General features: G+C 44.1%; 1 protein-coding gene across 1 annotated transcript in view; it reads right to left on the reverse strand.

Moving 5' to 3' along the window:
- The window catches only part of PIGN (phosphatidylinositol glycan anchor biosynthesis class N), a 172,591-nt gene that overhangs the window by 44,922 nt on the left and 106,198 nt on the right, over positions 1–21,471 (reverse strand). The window contains exons 14-22 of the mRNA XM_056854987.1: positions 17,919–18,052; positions 16,633–16,732; positions 16,434–16,526; positions 14,802–14,893; positions 12,336–12,447; positions 4,911–5,019; positions 3,335–3,437; positions 2,512–2,614; positions 187–273 (exon numbers count right to left, since the gene is read on the reverse strand). Coding sequence (XP_056710965.1) covers positions 187–273; positions 2,512–2,614; positions 3,335–3,437; positions 4,911–5,019; positions 12,336–12,447; positions 14,802–14,893; positions 16,434–16,526; positions 16,633–16,732; positions 17,919–18,052 — 933 coding nt within the window. The remainder of the gene's footprint in view (positions 1–186; positions 274–2,511; positions 2,615–3,334; positions 3,438–4,910; positions 5,020–12,335; positions 12,448–14,801; positions 14,894–16,433; positions 16,527–16,632; positions 16,733–17,918; positions 18,053–21,471) is intronic.

Below are 21,471 nucleotides of genomic sequence, written 5' to 3' on the forward strand. Positions count from 1 at the left end.
TCCTTTAATAGGCAAATCCAGGAGAACTCTGCTGCTGAACAGTTTGCATAGGAAAAGCCTTTTGAAATTGCTCAGTCCAGATTCTCTCGTTTGATGCGGAAGTGGAACCTCTCGTCCCACCTGGAGATTTCTGTGCTGTAGCTGAAGTTTCCTCAACCAGAACTTTACTCAAGAGCAAAAGGATACAAAGAAAAAAGATCGCCTGATGTCATCCACACGGAGTTGTCGAAACTCAGTTATATCAGCCGTGTGCGAAAAGCTGAGGGCAGCAAGCTATAAAAGATAGTTGAAGAGAAATCAATACAGTGGTGTCAGTTAGTTCATGTTGATATTAAAGGTATATTTTCAAGAGAACAAATGAGAAATTAAGGAGCTACTGCTTCAGAGAAGCTTGGGCTGCCATGAAAGCCGCTTCTCCGACAGCTTTATTATATTTTAATGACTCTCTCAAGAAAGTTATTGCTGAACTAGAATGATCCAGTAGAAATACCTCCACCATCACAGGTAAGGAAATAACTCCCTGGCCTTTCCGTTTGCTCTCTTATTTCTCCTTCCTTTCCCCCAAACCTACCGGAAAGAGACATATTTCCATTATTCACAAAAGTCGTGAGAGGTCTGGCAGCTATATCCTCTGGTGAGCTATAGATGAAAAGAACTGTGGAGCTCAATCTCCCCAGCAGGCTCTGCTTGTTTCTGCTCCACTGCTGCGCTGCTTTATTTTATTTATTTATTTATACCCCACTCTCCCCCAGGAACTGGGCTCAGGGCGCTAACAACACACAAACACACACGCACATATACATATAAATACATTTTAAAACACAATTTAAAACTATGAAAGCTAAAAACATTATATACAGATGGCACCTAATTATCTCGTTCCACCTTAGGGAGTATATTCAACAAGCAGCGGCCACCCAGTGAATGGTGGTATGGGGCCGACAACAAGCCGTGATCTCTAGTCCTCAGAGCGCAGGCCATCAAGCATGACCCCCTGCTCCATGCAGGAAATCCAAGGCCAGAGGATCCCCTGAGAGCCCCTGCTCGAAGACTTCCAGAGAGGGAGCGCACACCCACATTTGATGCAGCTGGTGCTAACCTGAACGATCAGCTGCAATCTACCCTCTTGTAACTCCTTCCTGCACTCCTTTATGAGAAACATACTTTCGATGTGAAGACATCAGGATACCCTAGAATAAATTCAGCTAGCCTTTGAGATGGGAGAACATAGCGTGGTTTCTGTTGTTCCCCTAAGCCACCGCTTCTCAAGAACCAGTCATTAGAGATTTTATAAACTGCCTTGTATGAGATCTTACTACACTAAACACCTGCAGCCTGTGTACTTAGTTAAGGCCACAGGAAAAAGGCTGTTTACAAACGCTGGACCTCTACTTCCATCCTACATAATGAGAAGGAGAAGGAGGCTTTTTATACCCCACTTTACTCTACCATAAGGAGTCTCAAAGCAGCTTATAATTGCCTTCCCTCCTCCCTCCTACAACAGGCAACTTGTAAGGTAGGTGAGGCTGAGAGTTCGGAGAGAACTGTGACTGGCCCAAGATCACCCAGCAGGCTTCATATGGAGGAGCGGGGAATCGAACCCAGTTCTCCAGATTAGAGTCCGCCACTCTTAACCATGGCACCATGCTGGGAATCCTTGAGCATCAGCTACACAGGCCTGGTGGAAGTGGATGCTCAGCACTGGAGAGTCTGTCTCTATGGCCACCTGGTAGAGAGCCCAATTGGCCTCCTCATGGTGAAGGACAGAGGGATTTTTTGGTGCTTGTGGGAGGGGGTGAGAACAAGCACTAGCCAAAGAACGCTCAGCACAAACAAACTCTGAAGATAAAATTTGAAGAGCCACTGGGCAGGAAGTGCACAGTAACATGTTACAGTGAATGCATGTATATTCATTTGTCAGGAGGAGCCAACAATGTATAGATGAAACTGGGGATCAGTACCTGGATTAATGTGTGGTTTTAACCAATGTTCAGCTGTACGTGTGTTAAATGTAACATGAAAATTACTCCATGCGCATATCAAGAAAAATCAAGTGTATACTGTACACCGGGGGTCCCGAAACGTTTTGAGAATGTGGACACCTCTGGAATTCTGGCATGGCATGCCGGGTGCAGCAACAAAATGGCTGCCACAAAATGGCGACCTCAGGAGGTGGAGCCAGGCACAAAACGATTTCCAGAGCTTCACTTCAGTCACACAGTGGAGACCCTTTGTGTTGTGGTGGCAGCTGCTGCCAAAGTAACATTAAAAAAATCTGCACAGTCAAACAAATCTCCAGCAGTCAATCAGAAGCCTTGCTGGGCAGAAGCCCCACCCGGCCCCACCCACTTCCTAAAAATACTTGGCGGGCACCAGAAAAGGTGCTGGTGGGTGCCATGGTGCCCATGGGTACCACGCTGGGGACCCCTGTTGTACACAGATTGTACATGCATTCCCTGTAACTTGTGAACAAGGCTTCCAGGGTAAATGGGGCCACAAATCAAGCATTACCTTTGACTTCAGTGAAACTCCATTCCCTTGCTGTGCTTCTTGTTCCACTTTGATCCACACAAACATCAACAAAGCCAAGGCTGGCAGGAAAAGGGCTTCATAGCTACATCAACACAAATGATGACAAGGGTGTGAGTTGGGCAATGAAGCAAGGAAAACAAAGGGACCAAAATACAGATTTTTGTTCCCCCCAACAAACCCACAAGAAACATTAACACTAGGGAGGAGGGGGTAGATAACTGGTCCAGCAACTTACAAAACCACAGGGGTTCAGTTTCTACATTAAATGAATGGGCTTCATTTGCTTATCCAGTGTGGGAGCCAGTGTGGTGTAGCGGTTAAGAGCGGTGGTTTGGAGCACCGGACACTAATCTGGTGAATCGGGTTGGTTTCCCCTCTCCTCCACATGAAGCCAGCTGGGTGACCTTGGGCTAGACACAGTTCTTACAGCTCTCTCAGCCCCACCTACCTCAGAGGGTGTTTGTTGTGGGGAGGGGAAGGGACTGTGATTGTCAGCTGGTTTGATTCTTCTTTAAGTGGTAGAGAAAGTAGGCATATAAAAATCAACTCTTCTTCTTCTAGTTTAAGACCCATCAGATACTAAAAAAATGCACAGGAGGCATGTTGGATTCATGCAGAAGTTGTCTTAAATTAGTCTGAGGCAACGACTCTTCAAAGGAAAGCTCCTTCCCCAACGTGTGGCAGCCTGCAATAAATTGGGGTTTTTTTCCAGACCTGCCCCCAAGACAGTCTTGACGTTCTTAATCTATACATAAAACTCCAGAACATATTGAACAAAAGAAAACTAAACAAAGAAAGTTACCCTGTGCTAAGTAGAAGGTAAGTGGACATCAGCGAAAGGAATATACTCAGCAGCCTCAAAAAGAGCATTGTGGAGCTTAATAGGGGCACTATCAAGGATGAAGCTGCAACAAACAGAAAATAATTTGGTCAGCACAAGGATATTTGAATAATCCCTCCCTTGATTGCTCTCAAAAGCTAGTTAGCATTCCCATTCCTGGAAGTCAAAAGGTCTCGCTCAGCGGAAATAGCGGGGGGCTCATTCTTTACTCTTCTGTAATGAGAATTCCAGTAAGTACAGTTCAGACAGAAAAACAAGAAATATTTCCTTTGCTGTCATTATTTTGAATTGACCTCACAAAATAGGGGGAAAACTTTTTCCATAGGGTTTTCTACCTTCTTGTAGAAAGGTTTACTCCATAAAACTCAACTGCTTTGGCCTATCCAGGAAAACATCTGATGGCTGCCTCTGTCAGGAAAGTACTTTTTGTACGGTAATGGCAATGCCCTGGAAGAGCATCAAGAGAGAAAGGGGGGAAGCAGGCAGAGAGCAGAGAGAAGACTGTTGCGACAACTGGCACCATCAACTGAGATCAGCAGCCCCTTCTCACAATTCAAGGGGGAAAGCGTGAGGAAACAAGGCACATAAGGGCAAGAACCTTCTGGTTATTTATTTTAAGCATTTCTATGCCATCTTTCCACTTAAATAGGGTCCCAAGGGCAGCAAACATCATAGTATTAAAAAATCTCAACATTAAAACATTTAAAATAATGTATATATAAAATAGTTCAATGAAAATGTATAAACACACAAATACAAATATGACCAAAACAAGGGTGATGCTAGGGTTGCCAGGTCCCCCGCTGGCCACCAGCGGGGTATGGGGGTGAGGTTGCCAGATCCAGGTTGGGAAACACCTGTATATTTGGGGGATGGAGCCGGAGGAGGACAGAGACCTCAGTGGGGTACAAGGCCATAGAGCCCACCCTCCAGAGCATCCATTTTTCTCCCAGGGAACTGATGTTTGTCACCTAAAGATCAGTTGCAATCCCAAGAGCTCCCCAGCCACCACCTGGAGGTTGGCAACCCTAGGAGGGGCCAATAAGCATTACTAGGGGCACAGCAAACAAAACAAAAAAGTCCTCAAGAGCTGGATCGGGAGGGAGTTCCAAAGATTTAGTGCTACAACCAAGAAGGCCCTTTCTCGGGTTGCCACCCATTTAGCATCAGCTCACAGGACCCCCCGAAGCTGAGCTTCCCAAGATGAATGCAGGGGATGGTTAGGTTTATATGGGAGAAGGCTGTCCTTCCATTCCTGAATAGCATCCACATACCCAGGGGCTGGACCCCGCTGGTCCGTTCCACTAGTGGGGGTATTTTCTTCCAGTGGGAGGAGCCCTCCCTTGACATAAGATGCTCACCTTGCATCCAAGAAAGGCTCCTTCATCAAAGAAGGCAGATCTGCCAGTGGTACGGATGTGTGAAATCCAACCCCCCCCCCCCAAGTAACAAAAATAATGGTAAACCAACATTTTTCTTTACAAGCCCACCATCACCTATATTCAAGATGAATCGAGATCAAGATAGGGAGGCTTACCTAATGTCGTCCAGCTCATAATTTGATTTATTAAAGGCAATCCTTGTTTACTTGCAAGACTGCTGTGAGTATTTTTTACAACGTAAGATGAAAGTGCCAGGCTCAGCAACTACAAAAGAAAAAAAGAAAAAAAAAAAGAACAAGATGCTTTTAAAGCTAAGGGCCAATCACCCAGATGGTTCCACTACAATTCGGTGATTAAAGAGCATTAGAGAGGAGAAAAGTTAATGTTACTGTACAGATTTTCCCCCTTTAAAATCCAAACCAACAGAAGACAGGAGAAATAAGTAGGTCTGCTTACTAGGACCGAGGTTCCCCATTATAAATGGGAGGCTAGACACAGGGTGCTATCGATTGCAAACAGTACCCATTTGTTTAAATGTTTGGATTTCTGTCCAATTTTTGCTTCCGTAATTCTATTTAAACAAACATGCCATTCACAACTGATACCACCATCTAGGCATTTTGCCATTGAAAAAAAGGGGATCATCCAGCCAGGTAATTTTTAAGATCTTAGCATAAGAACATCGTAAGGAGAGGTTAGGGATGCCAGCAGCCTCCAGGTGGGACTTGGGGATCCCCCATAATTACAGCTAATCTCCAGACTTCAGAGATCAGTTCCCCTGGAGAAAATGGCTGCTTTGGAGGGTGGACTCTATGCCACTGTACCCCACTGAGGTTCCTGTCTTTCCCAGGCTTTACCCCCAAATCTCCAGGAGTTTCACAACTTGGATCTGGAAACCTGCTCCCCCCCAATCCCCCACCAGTGGCCGGGGGGACCTGGCTAGGGCTCCTACCAGCAAAACTCTGATCACTGCTACGTGAAAAGTCTCCCAGCCTTGGAGCATTTTGGCTACTACGATGCCACACTGGCATGTATGTCTTCTTCTCCCTACCTCCACACATGTTCCTTATACATACAATATCATTGAGGAATGGTGGTGGTGCAGATAACCGCAGTCTCCTGTGTGGGCCTAGAATCTCGTTGTCGTGTCTGTAAAATACATTTTTGGAATGTCTCTTCTTTCTCATACAAACGACATGTTCCTGATAAATTCTCTACCTACCTTTCTATCATTTCAAGCTGGTTTTCTTTGCAAAACAAAACAAAACACCAGCTTTTCCTTTGAGAAGCTCCAAAGAACCTCCAAAGCCAAATAAAAGCCTCTTCTATAGGAACTCTCAACAACTGTTTAAAATTACAGAGCTTGTAAATTGTGCAAACACAGGATGCAGTATTCTGAGACGCAACATCAAAACAGAGAAGCTCCTTGACTTCTTCTAGTCAGACCTCATCTGGAGCGCTGCACCCAGTTCTGGGTGCTGCACTCTATGAAGCCCCTAAGACAAATTGGAATGAGTTTAAAGGAAGGCAACGAAGAAGATCGGGGGGTGGGGGGGAGGATCTGCAAAATAAGTCCTAAACAAGGGGGAGAGCTTTGGGGTTTGTTAGTTTTGCTTTTAAACTGAAAATGTGTTTAAACTATTATCGTAAGCTAATTTGAACCACGAGGAAAGGTGGAATATAGATATTTTAATAATTAATTAAAATATAGAACGTTTGAAGGAACTGGGTATGTTTAGCCTGGAGAAGAAAAGGCTGAGGGGAGATCACACTTTTCAAATGAGGGCTGGAAGAGAGACCTCCCTATGGAAGAGAGCAAAAGCTTGTTCTCTGCTGCTCCAGGGAGCTCGCCCACTGGGAGATCATCGGGGCAGAGGCTGGATAACCATCTTTCGGCTTTGAATTTCCTGCACTGAGCAGGGAGGTTGACTAGATGGCCTGCAACTCCTCTTCCAGCCCTAAGACTCTTTGACCTCCATCCCTCCTTAAATTTTCTGCAGAGCTCAAACACATTTGTTTTGATGGCGAGCATTGTATAACTCCCATAATGTCCTGGATGCCCCCTTAAGAGTTCAGCCACTCCTAGAGCAAACTGTTGATTCATACTTGCATAACTGTGTTTCATGCTTGAGTTCAGCCCAAAGGAGGGCTCAGGAGGAAGTTTGTTTTTTTAAGAGAGCGAGAGAGATTTGTCAATAGGAGTCCGTTTCAAGCTTTCAGCATTACAGATTAGAAAGGTAATTAGAGTAGATCATCAAGCTGCAGCTATTTGGCACTGGTTTTTATGTGGGTTTAATGAACTTCGCCTGATGGGCCATCGTATGACTCTCCACAGAGAAAACCGTAAGACACACGCACGCTCCATTCTGGGCTTTCCCTCCCTCCCCGCCCCCCGCTACCCCGCCCCAAACATCTCAGACTTCGGACTTAATGAAAATAATGCTAACCTTCCCATATTCTAATTCTACAAAGGCGATCCTGGGTTCTTGCCAACAATCGATTGTTATTCCATTTTATATTCAAACATTCAGAAAAACAAAAGGGCTGGAGGAATCAAGCCATCAGCCGAGGAGTCACGGTCCTTTCTTTACAAGAAAGGCAGCCCCCCCCCCCACCTACAGCACAGCAGATGAAGAGAGAAAAGAATTAGGCACGGAGAGAAGGCGAGAAAAGGCTAAGCGCATTTGCACATGTTGCAAAAACAGGCCCAGATGGTTCCATCCCAAAGTCACCAGTTCCCCAACGTGTTTATTCAGTAAACCCCACAGCAAGATGGTGCCGGGGTGGTTCTGTTTGCTCCACAACTGTCAAGAGTGCCCAGCAACCTACCCGCCCAACTGATCACCAAAAACTGACCAGACACACCATTTTAAAAACAACAACAGACAGGCCGTGGACCTTTTGTTTTAGGGTTTTTCAGGGCCATTTTCATTACAATGAAATTATCACAACACCCGGGCCAGTGAGAACCTGGGCAACCCCAGAGAACCGGTCCCACAAAACTAAACATGTCACTTTACGGAAATCGCAGCATGCCCAGACTTCAGTTTAGCTTCCCTCCGAACTCCGGATGCGGCGGGGAAGCTAAGGTGACATCCCCACTGGCCGGCTTCTCCGGACTTTAGAGAGGCCCGGCGGCGGGGATCTGCCTGCATGTCAGCTCCAAAGGTCCGGATTTTTGGGTCAGTCTGGATTTTGGATGTCCAGATAGGGGATAGTCAACCGGTACCCTGAAATGCTTCAGAACTCCACACAGTCTATGTTGAGATCCAGGCATTGTGAGTGGAGGCGGCTGGGGGTGTGGGTGGAAATGAGTTAAACACAATGGAATCTGGAATAGGCAAATTCTGGCCAGACTAATTGGATTACAGTGTGTTTAGCCTTGCACAAAAAAGTGTTTGGGGCCAGGTTTCAAGGGGTTGGGAAATTCCTCAAGATTTGGGGGTGAAGCCTGGGCAGGGTGGGGTTTGGGTAAGGGAGGGACCTCAGTGGGGTATAATGCAGCGAAAGCAGCTCTTTCTCCAGTGGAACTGATCGCTGTAACCTGGAGATCAGTTGTAATTCCAGGAGATCTCCAAACCCCACCTGGAGATTGCCAATCCTATAGCCAAGCCCTTTGGAACACAAAGCAACAGAACTGGGATAAAATCTGAATTGTTCCCTCATAGGAACTTCACACAAAACCCCCCAGCAAGACCAAACACCAAAGAAATTTTAAGTGTGAAAATTAAATTTTTAAGCATTCACTTGGCAACCATTTCAGAGCGTATATATGAGGCAGGTGGCCTCTCCAGGGTGTGCTGATGGGGTGCATTAGACACATAGCGACAAACGAAAACTAAGAGGATGCCAATGGGGTAAATGAACCAGCCTGAAAAAGCTATAAGAGGCAGGGACATTTCCTTTAAAAAGTAGAAGTCTTGACAGACTAAGGTGAACAAGGAACAGCATAAATGTTCTGGCAGAACAAATGTAAGCTGAAATCCAGGTTGGCAGAAAGAGGATTTGTGGAGCGCCCTGATAAAAACAGCAACACAAACAATACAAATGTTCTTTAAATACACCAGAAGCAGGATATTGGCCAGGGAGGAGGCTGGGCCTTGGACACTAAAGGGGTGACATTTTTGCCAAAGGCAGACAGGGGGACTGCAGTGAAATCTAACCATCTAAGACCGCCCCCCCCACCTTTTTTGGGCCTGCAGGCACCTCTGGAATACTGACACAGGGTGGTAGGCACAGTCACAAAATGGCCGCCACATAGGGTTGCCAACCTCCAGGTACTAGCTGGAGATTTCCCACTGTTACAACTGACCTCCAGCCGATAGAGATCAGTTCACCTGGAGGAAATGGCCGCTTTGGCCATTGGACTCTATGGCACTGAAGTCCCTCCCCTCCCCAAACCCCACCCTCCTCAGGCTCTGCCCCAAAAACCTCTCGCTGGTGGCGAAGAGGCAACCCTACTGCCGCAGGAGGTGGAGCAAATCACAAAATGGCCGCCACAGGTAGTGCAGCCAACCACAAAGTGCCAGGGAGCAAGGGGATAGGCGACACTCATCTTCAACATTTCAGGCAGAAGCTCTTGTTTAACAGGATGCCTTTTAATCAGCACAGCCAATCAGAAGCCCTGCTGGGCAAAAGCTTTGCCTAGCCCCTCCCACTTTTTAAAAGTACTTGGTGGGCACCACGCTGGGGACCCCTGATCTAAGAAGAGGCAAGTCCAACAGAAATGACATTAGTCTCGAGCGAGGGGACACACATTAAAAACAAAGCAGTAGGCAGCGGTGACATACACCCACAGTTCTGCAAAAAGTCAGGCATGAAACGGTTGATCTCCTGAGAAAAATACAAAACAGTGTAAAATCAGCTTTCCATTTGAAGGGCTTGAAGGTAGTAAATATAACACCAGTTTTTAAAAGGGATTCTCAACAGACCCAAGAAGTTACAGGCCAGTTAACCTATGATCTGAGTAAAATGGTGGAAACTGTTGCTAACCATAGAGAGTTGTGGAAGCCGAAGATTATTTTGCAAGCAGATCTTCCCTCCCATCCCCCTCATCCAGGAGCCAGCTGTGACAACCATGTGGGCAAAAAGACACACAACACAAACAGCTGCACTAGAACAGGGGGAAGAGAGTGAAGGTCGCTCCTCTTCCACTGGCACCAGGAACTTTCTACCAAGGGAACAGAGCTAGAAAAAGTACAGGAAAGGGAGAGCAAAATAATCATGGGGTTAGATGAGGAAATGCTAAGGAATTTGGGGTTGGAGATATGACCGAAGATGATGAAATACAATCACGTATGGGGTGCAGAAAGCATATAGAACTTTTTCTCCCTCTTTCAACTCACCACTTGGGTGCTCTCAAAAAAAGCTGATAACCATGAATTCAGTACAGGCAAAAGGAAGCATTTCTTCATTCAGCAAGTAGTTTTAGCTTCTGGAATTCACAGTCCCAGAATACCATGATGGCTACTAACTTAAATGGCTTTAAAGGGGGATTAGACAAATTTATGGAGGAGAGGTTGACCAACAGCTATTATCTATGACAATTAAATGGAACCTCCATGTTCAGAGGCAGTGTGGCTGAAGGTCAATCACAAGGCAAAGCTTTGGCCTATATGTCCTGCCCGAAGGCCTCCTGGTGGCATCCGGTTGAGCACTGAGTGAAAATGGATGCTGGGCCAGACAGACCATTTATCTGAGGTTTCCTGTTGTATAAAATGGTTTGGCAGGGAGAAATAAAGAGAGGCAAATTTCCCTCTTGTTCACATTTAAAATCTGCCATCGGTCTGCAATCATGAGCATTCTCCTTCTCCTGTTATTTCATCCCATTGGAAAATGGACACATGTACCATGTTGATCAGCCAACAAGCTTCCAAGGATTCTGGGAGCAAGGAACAGGATAAGCACACCTACACACCTGAGAGTTTCCAGATAACTTCACCACAGCTGGTCCCACAGCTTAACTAGGGCACCACCGAGTACTCAGTGCAGTTGTTAACGCAGGGGCACGTGTACAGCAGAGCTGGGCAAAATACAGCTTATTATACTAGCTAAAACCGGAGGTTAATTGCAAACAATAATCCTCAGAGTAAAATAAATTTCCTGAAAAGGTTAGCACTTAATCACAATTCTAGAAGTTCACAGCTCTCAATTTACAGTTGGCGAACTCTTTTGTAAGCCCCTAAATACCCTTTTTGACTTGAACTGAAGGTGACTCTACTGGAAATACACAGATCAACAACAAAATCAATTACATTCTTTGTGATCCTCATCTGAATTGCTCTCATTCCTAGTAAGAATCCTAATGGCAAAGCCAACATGCCAAATCGGTCAAAGCCAACTCATGCGGGGGGGGGGGGGGGGGAACGGGACAGGAAAGGATAATCTGAAGCATTTCAAAGCAAGTAAGATGCTAATTTCAAGGCTGTGGCAAATTACAAGGTTACAATTTTTTTAAACTTAATCAATTCCTTACTTTTTCCATCCAGCCCATCTTTACACTGACATCTAGTGGCAGCAGGAAACATGTTTCAAGAGGAGTTCCTTTTGCTGAGAACATTTGCTTTGTTTAAAAGAACAACAACATGTATCAACACCCAGCCCATCCGTTCTAGATACACTTCTTTTATGGGAAAGTAACCATTAATGAGCTGCCTGAACACACAGATAGGCCAAATCCTTCCACGTCTGGGTGGGGGTTGTAGTTGGTAAACGGTTCCCACATTGCTCAGAGAGAGGTTCTAACCACCCTCATCTCTCACAACATTTCAAGGGTGCTTTTAGCACAGGAAAGCCTTTTTTAAAAAACAACCAGCCTAATAAAGAGCTCTGGAGAACATGAAAACTCTCACTCTGTTTCGTCTGACTAGCCAGCCCTTCCCTCCACTCCAGACTGGCTCACGTTCAACAGTGGTGAGGAAAGTCAACCCTATATACACAAATACTATGGTTAAAAAAAGAGTAGAGTTATACACTTTTAATGTTTAGGGTTGCCAACCTCCAGATAGTAGCTGGAGATCTCCCACTATTACAACTGATCTCCAGCCAATAGAGATCAGTTCACCTGGAGAAAATGGCCACTTTGGCGATTGGACTCTATGGCAATGAAGTCCCTCCCCTCCCCCAACCCTGCCTCCTCAGGCTCTGCCCCTAAAACCTCCCGCCGGTGGCAAAGAGGGACCTGGCAACCCTATTAATATTATATCTTATTGTATATGTATGTCTGACTACCTCCCACCACAGGCTGGTTTATACAAGTGAGCTTCCTCCCCCTATAAAGCAGGTGCATTGAAAAAGATTTATGCAGGAGGAAAAAACACAGCTCAAGATGACACAGTCAAATAGCCAGGCATTCATAATGGTGCATGTGGAGCATATTCCTGTGTTCATAAACTAGAAGCCTCTGCCCAAGGGAGCTCTGCTTGCTATCTGGAGGTGCTTGGACCACAAACACCAAGCAGTGGGAAAACTCTTTTGTTAGAAGTAGCATGGCCCGGCAGAATATGCAGGACTGATTTTAGACAGCTCCTGCAAAAATGAACACTATAATAATCCCTAACTCTATTACAGAAGTTACTGACCTGAAAGAGATATAGTTGAAGATCTTTAGTACATGTGTATTTTTCCTTGCTTTTCCAAAGTGATGCCACCAAGCAGGATGAAGACAGGAGGATCAGCAAGCCTGCTGCTGTTCTGTAGAAGACAGGATCTCGGTGAGACCGTACGGCTTGTGGATTAATTGTCATGAAGACAAAGCAGTCAAATTTCTAACTCACAGCTAAAGAAGATGCATAAAACATTCCACTGAGCTTTGGGGAAAGGGGAAGGTTCAGAGTCAACAATTTCCTTTTCAACCTGGTTCAACATCTTTCTAAATCAACAGTTTCCTCCCAAGCACTAACCTCATGGTCACTTGCCTGTTCACCTATGCAGCAAAGAGCTGCCCAAGCAAGGAACTATTATAACAGCTCATTCTTTTTACCATTCAGTTCACAAATTACATGCCGCATGCCGCATCACAGGCCACCACTGTTTCTGCATGGTACTGGGATGAATGGATGAACAGAGGGATCACGTGGGGTAGAAGAGAGGGGTGGGACAGAAGAGAGGGGATGCCCAGGGTATTTCTTCCTATTCTTCCCCCCAACACCATCCATGGACACTGTCCAAGGGGGGGGGGGCTCAAATCTTGAGATCAGTCCCTTCTCTTATATCCACACCATTCCAGTGAACTTCACAGGGCATTTCTGGTACTAACTCTGGGATTAAGCTATTTGTTCCAGGCTTGTAAAATATAAGTGATCTCACAAACTTGGGCCCAACAGCTTAATCCCAAAGTTAGTACCAGAAAAGCTCCACGAAGTTCAGTGCAACAGTGTGGATGTAAGAGAAGAGACTGGCCTTTGCCCACCATAACTGGACCTCAGTGTAGAAATATTGCTGCGATCCACCGGGGAATGCATTTGCTTTCATACACGTAAGTCCCCACCACCACTTTCCTGATCCATGGTGTGAATTTTGAATGCAGGGATTCCTTCTAGCATAGCCTTGCCATAGTTGGAGATGTACCTAGGGCTACCATCCTCTGCCAGAGATGACCTATTGTGCCCAACCCCCCCCCCCCACTGGAAGTATTAAATGTATGTAGATGCATTCTGATCCAGCCTAGGAAGCTGAGGAACTGGGGCGGGGGGAACCTTAGTTAGGTCATATGTCTGAAGATGGCATGTGAGAGGCTGATATGAATTCACCACACATAAGCTGTTTTATTTTATGGGGAAATGGTCAAGTCAGACAGTCAGGGAGGTTTCAGGTTTAAAATTGGCAGGTGAAAAGGCAACAAGAATGAGGAAAACATTGTATAACTATATACAATATAGTTTGTCACAAGAATGTAGCTGTTCTGTTCTTCCATAGGGGTTTGTAACTGTTGAGAGAGATCACTTGGCTGTCACTCCTCAGATAAACAGGAATAAGCTTATTTGACACAATATGTCAAAAGTCTGTGGAGGCAGGAACATACTCACAGGCTCCAATTTTCCTTCTTTAACACTTGATAGGGATCGCCCCCTTTTCCTTGGAGCTATTTCCCTCAGAGAAGGACTACCGGTTTCCCTTCACTTTCTCAGGATTCCCCTCGATCCTACACTACTCTCCTTCTCCCACTCGAGCTGCCAACCTCTCAACTGCCACTGTCGCAGATCAACAGTAACCCCCGGTCAATCAATCAGGATTCTCAGGCATCTGCAGTTAGCTGTCCATCACAGAACGCATCACCTCTTGGGGGCTTAAGGTCCAGTGCACCAAGCTCACTGCCTCTGGAGATGCCACACACCACTGAAGCTCTCTTTCGAGACCAAGATCTGCAGAACAATCCTATGCAGAGTCACACCGTTATAAGTCCACTGACTTCAGTGGAGTTAGACTATTGTAACTCTGCTTAGGACTGCACTGTCAGAGGCGGCTTTCCTCAGTCTCTTCCCGCCTGTATCATGTTACCACTGCAGGGGCCCCCTTCTCTTCCTGCTTGGAAAGCACAAGAAGAAACCCCTTGATACTACCAGAACACTAAGCTCTACCTGCCAATAACTGTACTAGTGGCTCTCTCTCTTCATAGCTTAGTGAAGGGAATCAGAAGGGGGGAAACAACCCCAGGCTGTTTAACTCACAGCCCCATTAAATACCAGTATCCATGAGACCTTCCCGTCTCCAGAGAGAAACTGGACTGAAAACCGAGCAGGATTTCCTTCTGCAAGGGATAAGCATGCAGAACAACTGCTCTTAAGATGTCCTTTTCCACAAAAGGTGAATTTAACTCTCTGACAATGATGCTTCCATGAAAAAACTGCTGAAAAATTTAGAGGTAATTTAATCACCATCAGCAAATAATGCATTTCCCCATAATTACCTTATTTAAATTCTGAACAGCAACAACAGAAGGCTGCCAAGTGCAATTCCCACCCAACCCTAAAATTCTATTTTAATCTGTGTATGTTGAATAAAAACACAAATGGAAAAACTTGAAAAGAGTGAGTTTGTGCTCTTACACCAGAGGAATATTTTGATCTCTTCCTACAACTGGCATCAAGGGGAAGACTGACAGAAGCAAACAGGAAAGAATCCAGCTTAGCACCGTTACCTGAAATAAAAACATTCATGGAGAGTCACACACACAAATGGAAATAATTGTGGAAACTGAAATGTAAGAGTTTAAAATAAAATGGGTTAAGGTAAAGTCATGCCAATTTGCTACATGAAAGTTTTGAACCTTGAAAAAAACCTAGGCAAGGTCAAGATGCAGCCCTAGCATCTCATAATTCATTTCTGAGATGGCCCCAACGCTGTAGGGAGAAAACAGTTTTTCACTACGCATGATAAATTATCTAGCTGTAGCTAGATAACCATAGAGAGCCAGCGTGGTGTAGTGGTTAAGAGCCGTGGACTCTACATCTGGAGAATCAGGTTTTATTCCCCACTCTTCCAGATGAAGCCTAACTGGGTGACCTTGAGCCAGTCACAGTTTCCTCAGACCTCTCTTAGCCCATGCAGAGACAGGCAATGGCAAACCACCTCCAAACATCTCTTGCCTACGGGGTCGCCATCAATCAGCTGTGACTTGACGGCACACACACAGCCACAGCTATCTATCTAAGGGCTTGCAAGAGAACACAGCATAGTACAGACGGAGGTCACACTATGACAGCATAGTGAAAACTACAACTCATCCATGGGTAATGTAGTCGATACATGGAAATGTCCTGTCTACAGTTCCCACCCCACTCATGGAGTCATTGAATGGGCAGGGCCTCTGTGCTCCTATCACCCCTCTGGAGGACATAACTGGGAGCGCATCATTGAGACTCAGAGGCCTGGCCAATTCAGAAAGGATCTGTCAAAAACAGATTGATTTAGAGGACCTCCTCAACGAATCCATCTCAAAGAGACTCGTTCTGAACCAGGCACAGGATGGGTGCCAGTGCTCATGTGGGTCTGGCAAATATCCCTAAAAGCTGTCTTTCCCCCCATTTGAGAGGGGGGGAAACGTTCTGAATAGGCATACAGAGTACTTTACAGGCACCAATGAGAAATCACAACCAGCCAGCCTTCGCTTGAGATAAGAGGCAAGAATTCCCATGGTCAGGCACGTAACATCTTAGGACAAGGTCCCCAACATGGTGCCTCTGGTTGCCGTGGCACCCGCTAACACCTTTTTTGGTGCCCACCAAGTGTTTTAGAAAGTGGGTGGGGCTCTTGCCCAGCAAGGCTTCTGATTGGCTGTGCAGATTTTGAAAAGCATTGCTGTGCTAACTGCTGCCACACAAGGATCTTCACTGTGTGGCTAAAGGTAAGGTGCAGCAGCCATTTTATGGCTTGCTTAAACCTCCCGTGGCAGCCATTTTGTGGCAGCCAATTTGTGGCTGTGCCACCCACAATGTGTCAGGATTCCAAAGGTGCCCGCAGGCTCAAAAAGGTTGGAGGCCCCATCTTAGGAAGATGTGTCTCATTTTTAAAGTCTGGCATTGGTTGGAGCCCACCAATCTCCAAGAATGGCGTAAGACTTTTTTTTCTTCCAGACAACCCACAGGTCCATGAAATAACTAACTGCAGGGAAAGTTCCCACATAAGTATGGGATGGTAGGACAACCCCTTCTATAAAGAACCTCCCTGGCAGAACACACCTTTGCTCGGGTCCACCGCCGACTGACCAAGGGCCACATCGCAAAGGAGATCAGGCCAAAACTGAGTGTGGAACGGTAGAAAAAGGAGAAGACCTAATTCAAACAAATGTTTACAAAATGAGGAGGGGGGAAAAGATAGCCTTATTAGCAACTATGACATTTGCATCAAAAAAAGTGAATAATTTGGCACATTACTTACTAATATTTCAATTCCCACAGTAGATGCTAGCAGAAATCCAACAGAATGAGCCCGTGGAATGCTCAGGAGAGCTGTGGCCAGCGCTTGAATGACAGGATAACTGTTGGAAAGATTACATTGGGCAAACTTAGAGATGCATAATTGCCTTTAAAGCATAAGAACCAGAATCATCACTACTCCCTCTAGCTTATTATTTAGCTTTTATTTGAAAAAACAATTTTTAACTAAAATAACTTAATTGAAAGTAACTTACTTCCATACCAACTCAAACACGTCACAGGAAAAGCGGCTGTATATACTTTACCATTCGCAGTACTAAACACTATTATATGGAGACATGTATTTGTAAACAAGCTTCCCAGTAAAAATGAATAAAACAACCTCAAAAGCGAAGGTGGGGGGAGAGTTCTCAAATGAATCTCAAGGGCAGTGTTTCCTATCAATCACTTATAGAATCCAGTCTTTCCTTTCTTCCTCATTTCGTACTGCACACAGTTCATAAAGGTCCAATGTCTCCTCCCTATGATTCCATGACTTTGTAATAAGGACAGAACATGAACGGCTCCTCCATCCCACCAAACGCTCAAGATTCTGCTCCTGGGAGCAGAGGAATCTCACAAATAGTGTGGGGGTTTGTACTTGGCATGTGTGTGTGGGGGGTGGGGGTGGGGGGATAGCCAAATTCTCTCCACTGCTGAAGTAACAGTGCAATCCTATGGTAAGTGACTCCAGTCTAAGCCTATTGAAGCCAATGCGCTTAGACTGGAGTAACTCTCCCTAGGATTGCAGTGTTATGTTGGCAGAAGAACCCTTTAACAGGCTCATATTTATTTCACCGACCTACAGAGCTCAGGATTTGCTGTCATGGTTTTCAACAACCTTTGGCTTATCTCTGAGGGACACATCCAGAGTCAAAACTAACAAATCTTGCTCATGAAAGCAGTATAGGAAAATGTTAATAAAAATTCCCCATTCTTATTAAATTAATAATATTAAGTACTTAATGTCTAGATGTAAGGAGCCGTCTTTGCAGGCCCTCACCATCAAAATCATAGATTGTTTGGTGGAAAAGGTGTATGTATGTATTACAAGATCATTCTTACTTTTACTACAAAAGTTTTCCAACTTACAATGTTACCTTTGATTTCTAACATATGCTGCCTTTTTGAGAAGCCAGCTATATCTGAAAGGTTTTGAGAAAGATCATTCAAGGAGGAAAAGCAACTTTCAAGCATTTCAACTACAATAGCTCAAGAAAATGTGCACTTTTTTATTTTAAAACTTACTTTTTAAAAACTGCATACCATATTGGTACCGGTAACAGACAATATATGTAATAAGTCCACGGCAAGCTCTGAACGAGCAGAAAAATTACTATCAGTACTCCAGCAGCAGGAAACACATATCGGAAAAGACTGATCTCCTAAAAATCAAATAGATACTTTTAAACATTACACTGACATTTTAAAATATATCTCTTCAATACACCAGATTTACAATGTTTACCTATCTCTACATATTTTAGCAATTCTTGCGGTACAGGGGGGACAAGCTCTGTTCAAAAACAGATAGATCCTAATATAGCAGCTTGTTTGCATGGCACTAGATATTATGACACAGGGATGCTACATTGAAAAAAAAAGGCACCCGTGTCAAATCTCTCCAATCTGTAATATATCACAAGGCACACCTGCATCTCAATGTCATTCAACGGTTTGTTTTCCTGCTCCTCCCCACCATAAACCCAAATCAGTGCTGCAGAGCAGCACTGTGGAAACTCCCAACATCTTTGCATTGTGTAAGTTCTGCTATACATTACAGAGAAGCCACAGCTCAACACAGGACTACCATAAGTCAGCTGCAACTTGACAGCACTTTACACACACACAAGAGCACTTATTATTGAAAAAGTCAACAACATTTAAGTGATAAAATATTTTGAATATTGATATGTTTACTTCAGTTACTAAAACCTCATACTTTAATTAATTTACTTTCAAAAACCTTTGAAAAAGAGAATATTTACAGATGTAACATTTCAGTTTTTAATTTTTAAAGATATTTCAGAGCAAATACCAAGCCTGAAATGTTACCGCTTTACATTTTTTTGGTATTTATTAGGAAGCCTTTGTAAAACCAGTTTATATCGTTTTACACTAAACACTGCAAAAGGTCAGAAACGTGCCCAGAATAATTAGGAAGTAGTCTGAATGCTGAAAGGACATGAATTTGTACCAGCAAAGGAAACAAATCCTTTTGTTATGAGAGCACTAATTTTCCTCCACTAAAACATTTTAACTCTCGATTCATCTTTTCAGGCAAAATGCCTTTTCATTTCCTAATTAAAGGAAAATGACTTGCTTTAGGGTCTGAAATTTGAGACTATTAAAGTCTTAGGTATGTGTCTATTTCACACAAGGAATCTGCACCTTCGATGTACTGTAGAGCCCCTCTGGAAACTAGCAAATGCCAAAGGGCATTAAAGCTGTATTGCTCATCCACAGATGTTCCCTACTAAAGTATGTATCAAGGGACATCAATGCTCAAAGCAACAAAGCAAAAAAAGACAAGCCAATGGCCCAAGAGGCTTTTAAAAGCTGAATTTTGATGGCAGGATAAGCCAAACCATTGGTGGAAAAGATGGGTTTTAAGTAGGTATTTGAGGGAATTGACCACCCACTAGGAAAGCCTACCAGGAACTTCCATGCCTGGAATGAGACAAGGCTCATTCCCTGAAGTGCAAAAACCCAAGATCAGTCTAGCTACTTCATCATCAGGATGATCAGGAGCCTGGAGACCAAGCCCTGCCTACGAGGAAAGGTCAAGGGAGTTGGGAATGTTTAGTCTAGAGAAGAGGAGGTTGAGGGGGGACATGATTGCTCTCTTTAAGTATCTGAAAGGCTGTCACTTAGAGGAAGGCAGGGAGCTGTTCCTGTTGGCAGCAGAGCACAGGACTTGCAATAATGGGTTTAAATTGTGGGCGGAAAGGTACCGGCTGGATATTAGGGAAAATATTTTTTACAGTAGGAGTTGTTTGACAGAGGAATCAACTAGGGAAGTGGCAAGTTCCCCCTCACTGGCAGTCTTTAAGCAGAGGCTGGACAAGCACTTGGTCAGGTGATCCTGCAGGAGGTTGGATTAGATGGCCTGTATGGCCCCTTCCAACCCTATAGCCATTTATGCAGGGTCAATTTTGATGCTCGCTCAAAGCTCTTTTTAAAAATTGCAACCTTTACAATGCCTATTCACGTTCCTGACGCAAAAAGAGAAATCCCACCCCCAGCTCACCTGCTCGTTCCTTCCATTAGTCAACCGCCGTTTGCATAGCTAACACGCGGCCGTCATTTTGCATGCTTCCTTTTTTTTAATAATAATTTTTATTATTTTTCTGAGACAAATAAACACATACATTTGTACATTTGTTGAAAATCATCAAAGAAGTTATATTGTTATTGAAAATATATCTAACATAAAAGAAAAAAGAAAAGAAAACAAAAAGAAAAACAGGACTTCCCCTACATCTTCCTCCATCTATAATGAACCTGTGCACTCTTTAGTATTAACATTTCCAATCCTAATATTATTAATTTCATTCATTAACCTAAATCATATAAAATTTTAAATATATAATATTAAATATATTCAATAAAAAATACTAACACACACACACACAACAAAAAAAATTAATAGATCTCATTAATAGTAAATAGATTAGAACAATAGGTAACATTTATTACTTTCTTTATAGGTCAATTTCTCTGTAAACCCTCCATGTCTCCCAATCACCTATTCATTATAAAATATCTTTCTACTGTAGTATAGTAAATAATATCGTTTTCACTGAAGCCAAGCCTTTTAACCAGTTCCGTTTTTCTTCCAGCAAATCTAGACTCTTTTAACCAGTCCTTTTATCTGGAATTTCCAGCGTCTTCCACTTTTCCTCTTTAATGCTAAACATCGAAGAGTATCCTTGGAAAGTGTTGGTAAAATTCCCTCTGCAAACATAGGATTCACAAAGTAGATCTGCACTGTAGTTTCTTCAAATCCAAAGTCATAGAGAGAGATCCCAGTAACTCCAGCCTTTCCACCCTTCAAATTCTCCAGGCTAATATCAAAGACTTCTTCAGGCAGATTGTAAAGACAAAAATCAAAGTCGCTCACATTCGGATCCATTATAGTCAGCTGATCTGTTGCAGTTTCTTCTTGAGGGTGTGCAGCCTCTAGTTGTTTATCCTAGCACTCCACTTCATTTATAGTATTTTTCTGTTCTTCAGCCATCTCCTCAATTGAAAAATCCACTAGTTCCACATCCGGCTTCATTATAGTAACTTGGTCCTTTATATCTTTAATGTCATCTAGGATGGTGTCCGCCCTGACCTGGGTGGCCCAGGCTAGCCTGATCCCGTCAGATCTCAGAAGCTAAGCAGGGTCAGCCCTGGTTAGTATTTGGATGGGAGACCACCAGGGAATGCCAGGGTTGCTGTGAAGAAGGCCCTGGCAAACCACCTCTGTTAGTCTCTTGCCATGAAAACCCCAAAAAGGGATCGCCATAAGTCGGCTGCGACTTGACGGCACTTTACACACACACACACAGGACGGTGTCCAATCTTTGGTTAATGGGTTGATATTGGGTGTTTATCATAGCAAGTAGTTGATCCATCTGTTTAATCATACGTTCCACGTTTGCTGCTTTCAAAAGTTATTGTGGGTAGTACTTTAGTATTAGAATACCGAGTTGAAGACACTCTAGCACGGAAATACTGCAGGACACAGGATATACACAGAAAGTTACAGGATTGTGGGCCTTCCGCTACTTCCTCTTGTTCAGGAACTTGGGAA

Source organism: Euleptes europaea, chromosome 8 (genome assembly GCF_029931775.1).
Source record: "Euleptes europaea isolate rEulEur1 chromosome 8, rEulEur1.hap1, whole genome shotgun sequence".
Classification (NCBI taxonomy): Eukaryota; Metazoa; Chordata; class Lepidosauria; order Squamata; family Sphaerodactylidae; genus Euleptes; species Euleptes europaea.